Source organism: Hibiscus syriacus, unplaced genomic scaffold (genome assembly GCF_006381635.1).
Source record: "Hibiscus syriacus cultivar Baekdansim isolate YM2019G1 unplaced genomic scaffold, ASM638163v2 tig00111812_pilon, whole genome shotgun sequence".
NCBI lineage: Eukaryota > Viridiplantae > Streptophyta > Magnoliopsida > Malvales > Malvaceae > Hibiscus > Hibiscus syriacus.
Window position 1 is genome coordinate 421927 of NW_024063187.1, and position 7087 is coordinate 429013.

The 7087-nt window shown below is 31.5% G+C and overlaps 1 protein-coding gene across 1 annotated transcript; it reads right to left on the reverse strand.

Annotated features, from left to right (window-relative positions):
• Positions 1-226: 226 nt before the first annotated feature.
• On the reverse strand, positions 227-2526 carry LOC120171161 (probable WRKY transcription factor 31). Its single transcript, XM_039178933.1, has 4 exons — positions 2015-2526; positions 1822-1923; positions 1342-1743; positions 227-1247 (listed from the first exon to the last, which is right to left on the reverse strand). The coding sequence occupies exons 1-4, from the start codon at positions 2459-2461 to the stop codon at positions 453-455; spliced, it is 1746 nt and encodes a 581-aa protein (XP_039034864.1). The 5' UTR covers positions 2462-2526; the 3' UTR covers positions 227-452.
• Between the last annotated feature and the right edge of the window lie 4561 nt (positions 2527-7087).

Genomic DNA, 7087 nt, shown 5'->3' on the forward strand with positions numbered 1-7087 from the left:
CATTAAAAAATATTAGTCGACAATCGTTGCTTCACGAATTATGACTCACCGTTTAAATTAGATGAAGTTAACCGCTCACAACCAAAGGACCAAACGTATTCTACTAACAAATACAAAGATCATGAACCATAAAATAAATATAATATAAAATTAAAAATTTAACATCAAACCTTAGATTTAAACTAAGACTATCCTTTCTTTATTCTAACAGCACAAACTACCAAAGTTGGATTCCTCTTTCCTTTCAAAGCCATACAAAATACTTGTTCTTCTTGGCCTTGTACCATTTGTAATCTTCTGCTGACTATGCATTCACATACAAGCTGGAGCAAATTATTCGTGTAACTAAAGAATACTACTAGTACCCCCACCCTCAAAAACAAGTATGCATGGTTTTCAGTTTCTTTTTTAACATAAAAGTGCATGCCTTCTTCCTAAAAGTCCATTTCGTTTCATCTTCGTCCTACGCTGTCGTCGCTGTTGCTAGCGTTGATGGCATTGCCGCTGCTGTTGTTGAGGTTCATACCATTACTATTATGGACATTGTAGGGGTGAGATTGAGAACTCCCGATAATAGATGTGATCGCGGCGGCTAGAGCCAAGGTGAAGCTCGGATCCGCTGCAATGGCAGCGGTTTCCGTGTTTACGGTGTCAGCCAAAGTATTTTCCTGGCCCTGTTGCAATTGGGTTCGCTCCAAATCTTGAGACATTTGTAGACCAGAGAATTTGGATTGGTTGTTAAGTTCCTGGCCGAAAAGTTGTGGCAACAATGCCGCGGCGGTCGGGGAATTGGCGAGATTGATCGGTGATGGGAGGCTTGGAAACGGGACCGCGACCTGGCCTGGTAGGCGAGGGAACTGTGAGGTATTCGGGGGCTGTGTAAGGTCCAAGGTAATTGTGGGGAAAGGAGCTGAAGCTGATATGGTAGCCATGCTTGAGGAGCAAGGCAGGAGAGTTGTGACGAAATTCGAGCTCATTATTCCATCGGCACTGGACATGGAACCGGATAGCAGCATTCGTGCAGCCGATGATGTTGTGGACGCCATTGACATTGCCGCCGGAGGTAAAGGGTGATTGTGATTGCCTTCGTATGTGGTGACGAGGATTGTTCGATCTTCTGCGCATCTTTGTACCTGTTTTCTAACAGGGCAACCTGTGGCCATGGTACATCGGTAATACGCTCGAGGACAAGGATTTCCCTTGGCCATTTTCTGTCCATACTTTCTCCATTGGCATCCATCTGTAATCTTTCCAAAACAAAACAATAACCTAAATTAATATAGAACTCAAACAAGACAAGAAAATGAGGTAAAGAAAGAAAGAATAATTCAATCTAGATACCATAGGAGCCTCTGATCTAGCTCTAACTGAAACTCGAGCCTTCTTCATTGTCGCCTCAGTTTGATCAACATTGAATCTTGGAACCTTGTTATCAGCAATTCCTGAGCTATCCTCATGGTGGCTCTTACTTTCGGACGAAGAAGACGACAGCTCATCAGCAAGATCCATCAACTGTTTCGGATCTATTTGTACTCCATGTCGTTTCTTTTGTTCCATTTTTTCCTCCGTAATCATATGATCTTCTTCTTCTTCCGCTTTTTCAACTTTTCCACCACGGCGATGCATCGGGGAACCCAGTTGTATTTTAATTGAGTTGTAGTTCTTAGTTACCTGAACCAGCATCCCTTTTAACCGTTGATTCTCAGCTTTCGCCCGTTTCAGCTGATCTTGCAAAACAACTACCTGAAAACAAAAACAGCAATATTACTATATAACAAGTACTGGCATCTCCAAAATCACATACAAAGATTAAATATCCACCTGATTGTTAGATTTTTTATCCACCATTTCGTGAGAAATCCCGTTATTATCCACTGAGGATTGATCGCTACCGGTATTCGTAGTCAACAGATTCAAACCAATCTGAAAAAATAAAAATGAAACAAGATTCATCAATTCCATCCATCGAAAACACAACTCTGAAAGAGAAACAAAGGGTTGGTGGTTAACCGACGTCGACGTTAAGCTCGAGGTCAGTTCGGTCAGTGGAACCTTTGATGTCGGTATCGGAGGTGTGCATGGAATCGGCATCATCAACGACAAGTTTACGATCATTCTTTTCAGCGAAAAAATCCCTTTCGCCAACGATCCTTCGTTTATTATCATCGAAAGGCAATAAAGAAGGGCGGCTTTGATCATAGGAACGGTTGAGTTTAACGGGGAAGTGATCGATGGCGGGTGGAGGAGACATGGTAGCTATTGTATTTGTAGCATGGTTGGGTTTAACGTTGTCTTCGGGGAAAGAGTTGAGTACAGGTGGGTTGTGAAGAGAGAGAGAGATGGGATCCAAATCAAGGGAGAGTCCACTGGCTTTAGCCATTGATGAAGAAGATGAGGGAAAGAAGAAGAATAAGCAGTAGAAGTAGAGAGAGATGAAGGAGAGAGTCTTTGAACGGTGCATATGACTCGGCAATAAAGAGGGCGTTGGGACTTTAGAAGAAGACCAAACAGTACTAGTAATTAGTAAAGCATTTAAAACTAGTGTTTTCTTTGCAAATATTTGTCTTCAATATTTCCCCCATTTTATACATGATTTTTGGATAATTTCAGAAAAATAATAACATTCTTCTTCTTCTTTTAAAAAAATTGAAATAAATTATTTGCTTTTTTATTATAGAAATAAAAGTAAAATATTTTTCAAATAATTAAGATATAAACAGAAAAACAAATCGAAGTAATTTAATTTTTATTTAATTGAAATTTAAAATTTTATCTGAGATTAAAATTATGAATCGTATAAAATTTAATTTTTTCCATCTTTTGATAATGCATTTATTTACGTTCCTGTGCAGATAATTTCCCATTTTATTTAATTTTATAAATATAGTAATACCTTTTCAGTTCCTCAAGTAACGGATTATATAAAAAAAATTATATGAATTTGTGGTTTTTGGAAATTCACAATTTACTGGCAAATCTTGTCAAAGGGGACAGATGGCAAACGAGTAGAGCCCACATGATGGAAGAAAGGAATAAAAGGTAATCCGAGTCAACCGAAGATGTTTGATGACCAAGTGAAGGGGGCCCACTTGTTAGGATAATTCTTGATTTTTGACTTTATTGGTAATTCCACGTAGGATTTGGTCGTCTTCTGGTTGGACCGACGCTACCGGGTTGACTTAGTAGCCTTGCCTTTGCAAAAACATGGAATGGACCGAATTCCTTGCATTCATCCCCTCTTGCTTGGCCACTGTCCTATATTGATGGATAACTCTTTTTCTTAAAAAAATAATTTCTTTTTATTGTTAAGAAAAAAATTATTTATTTATTTTAAATTACTCATTTATTTTGAATTGTAGTCATTAATTACTTAAATAATCCGGGGGACGTAAATATTAAGCATAATGGTTGCAGTTGCAAGTTAAAACAAAAAAGGAAAATACAAGAGCTAGTGAAATATAAGGATTTGGCCGCTTTATTTGAAGCATAAGTCAAAAAATGGGAGTCCTTATGGACTTTGGTCCTCCTCTCCACTCACCAACTATGTACTTATTTCATACGTTTGATTAGAGGGGTAAATGAAATACTCTTATGTTTGTGAATTGTTCGTATAATGTTCATTTATGACTATTTGTTAAGTTAAATAAATGAGTATGAAAAAAAGCTATGTTCATTTGATAAATGAACGAATACAAACATATGTGTGTTATGTTCGTTTATGTTCATGAACAAGTTCGTTTATAAGCTCATTTTCCAGTTCTCATTTTTTTATTACATTTTAAATATTGGTAGAGGTAAGGACTAAATTGAATACACAATGAAATTTAGAATTTAAACATATAAACAAACATGTTCGCAAAACAAACACAAACCAAGCGTGAACACATTCAACAATAAACAAATGAAAACGAACACAATCTTATCCGTTCAAGCTCGGTTCATTCACATATCTACGTTTGATTTACTTATATATATTATTTATTGTAATGCCGTTATTTAAAAAAAAATAGATTTACTTAGCACATAATGAAATATGTTTTATTTGAGATAATATAAAATTTACATGATAATTATAATTTAAATTATTTTATCCTTTTTATGATTTTATCGATTTGATATGATTACTCTTTGTTTAAATTGCTATAATAATTGAACACAAAGCACAAATAATTCATGCTGAAACAATATTGGAAAACTTGATCTAAAAGGCAAATAAAGTTTATAAGAAAAAAAAGAGGAAACGTAGTGCATGTTTATATAAGTAGTGCGCAGAAAGTGAAAAGATTGAAATTAAAACGTGATTCATTTATATTATATTGTCGCATGGAATCGTGAGTGGTTTTATCTCTCTTAATGTGAATGCAAAGATGTATGCATGTGTGAATGTTTTATTTGAATTGTAATATTATCGTGTCACGTTTTGTTTTATATGATTAAAATCTTAATAGTTCAAATGCAAAATAGAAGTACAACACTATGGAAGCACGGCACAACATGCTACCAATTTCAACATGTATATATAATAAAAATTAAAATAAATAAATATTTTATCTATATATATAATTAAATACTCAAATGATATTTTATAAATAGTAACTATAATTTTCTTTTTTTGTTTGTATGTTTATTCATTTTCCTCCGTTCTCCACCTTCTCCATTTCAAGTCAAAAGGAGTAAGTCAATTAAGTGTATGATATGTGAACGGAATCTGTGCTGGGACCTCATGGAAGAGTCGTGGTTGATAATTAAAATCCATTTTTATTGAAACTTGTCATCATATTAGGTGAGTATTGAAGCTTCTCGCCCTATTTCGTTTTTATTGATGTTTTGTCTTTGTATTTTATGTTTATTGAAGATTATTTTTTAGATGTTTCGGGTTCAAATAATTATGTTCGTAAAGTGTATGTTGTTAATAGATTAATTTTTTTTGAATATATACTGCCTTGTAATTACACAGACTATTAAAAAAATGGAAAACTACATAAATGGCCACTATTTTCAAATTTACGTCAGTATGATCACAAAACTATTTAAATGGTTTCAATATAGCCAACTGTCGTTAACACTTCACGGAAGTGTCTACGTGGCAGTTAACAAAATTAGTATAATTAGGACACGGGTCCTTGTAAAGTTACGTATTTACGGCGCTAGAACCATGCTTTGTTTTCTTCCATTTTGGTCACTACTAGTGTATGATTTTTTTTCCTTGGATTTTCATTTAATGCAATTTGATCTTGATTATTTTTTTGATTTGTTTAATGCCTTAATTGAGCATTAACTTTAAAATCTTTTATTCTAGTCAAGTTTTAAATTTATAGATTAAATCCCCTAGATTTTAAAATTAATCAATTTGATCACAAAGATTAACTTTAATTATTAATTTTTAATTAGGTCCTAATTTCAATTTAATTTAATACTATAATATATAATATATATATTTTTATCATTAGCTATAATATATATATATATATATATATATATATATATATATATATATTTGAATATTAAATTGATCACAATTTAATTTGATCACAAAAATTAATCAATTTGATCACAAAGATTAACTAATCAAATTGTGACACATGTCACAATCTTATGATTATAATTTGAATATTAACTATAATATATAATATATATTTTTTATCATTAACTATAATATATATATATATATATATATATAATTTGAATATTAAATTATTTTTAATGATTTCATATATATAATCATTAAAAAAAATATGAAAACAATAAATTTAGTTTAAAAATATTAAAATCTTAAATCAATTATTTTTTTTATTAAGCTAAGGTGATTACAAAGTAGTATTTGTTCTAAATACTCTGCAGTCGCTAGTGCTCAAACTCGTGACCATTAGAAACAACAACGATTCCTTTAATCATTGAGGTAAGTTGGTTCGTGCAATCTTAAGTCAATTATAAATAAACTATTAGATTTATTTTAGTGATTTAAGTGTTGTCATATTCTCAATTGACATACGTTTTTATTTTTTTATCATTAACTAATATATATATATATATATATATATATATATATATATATATATATATATTATAATTGATTCCTAAATATTAGATTTAACTTATTAGTTAAGGCTTTCTTGTTTACTAATTAATTTTGGGTTCAAATCTAATTAAGTTATTTTAATTTTTTCTGCCTAAACTTTAACAAGTTATATATGTATTATCTCAATAACAAGTGTAAGAATTATCTCAGCGCTTAAGGCATGCGCAAGTTACCCTTGGGACTCAAGTTGGATTCCCTTGGGTGTTAAAACTCATCTTTATTTATTTTCACTTGAATTCAAAAGATTCCACATGTAACCTTTTGATTGGATTGAAAATTTATTAAATTTATTAAATTAATTAAATGAAAAATAAAAACCATCTAATTAGATTGTGACATGTGTCACAATTTGATTAGAGAAATAAATTTATTAAATTAAATTGAAATTAGAACCTAATTAAAAATTAAGAATTAAAGTTAATATTGGTGATCAAATTGATTAATTCTAAAATCTAAGGGATTTAATCTATACATTTAATACATGACTAGAATAAAAGATTTTAAAGTTAATGCTCAAGTTAATTCATAAGAAAAATATTAAAAGATAAAATTGCATTAAATGAAAATCCAAGGAAACAAATCATACACAAGTAGTGACCAAAATGGAAGAAAACAAAGTAAGGTTCCAGCGCCATGAATACGTAACTTTACAAGGACGCGTGCCCCGATTATACCAATTTTTTTAATTGCCACATAGACACATCCGTTAAGTGTTAATGGCAGGTGACTATATTGAAACCATCTAAATACTTCAGTGGTCATATTGACACAAATTTGAAAATGATGGTCATTTCGTGACCCATCCCATAGTTATGTGGCCATTTATGTAGTTTACCCTAAAATGTTTTGACTAAATTTATTTCTTAATTGTTATGCCATTTGATTTTGTCATTAGATTATTGAATTTGTTGAATTTTAACCATCATCTTTGGTTTATAATTAAATTTCATATTGCAATATTGGTTTAATTGCTTTAACGATTTGAAAATAAAACTTAAAAATAAATTT

Bases quoted from the DNA above. Each gene is read 5' to 3' on its own strand.
- LOC120171161 (XM_039178933.1), bottom strand. From the start codon at position 2,461: ATGCACCGTTCAAAGACTCTCTCCTTCATCTCTCTCTACTTCTACTGC. The intron at 1,924-2,014 runs GTCGGTTAACCA...TTATTTTTTCAG, and splicing joins ACCTCGAGCTTAACGTCGAC to ATTGGTTTGAATCTGTTGAC. The intron at 1,744-1,821 runs GTGGATATTTAA...TTTTGTTTTCAG, and splicing joins ATAAAAAATCTAACAATCAG to GTAGTTGTTTTGCAAGATCA.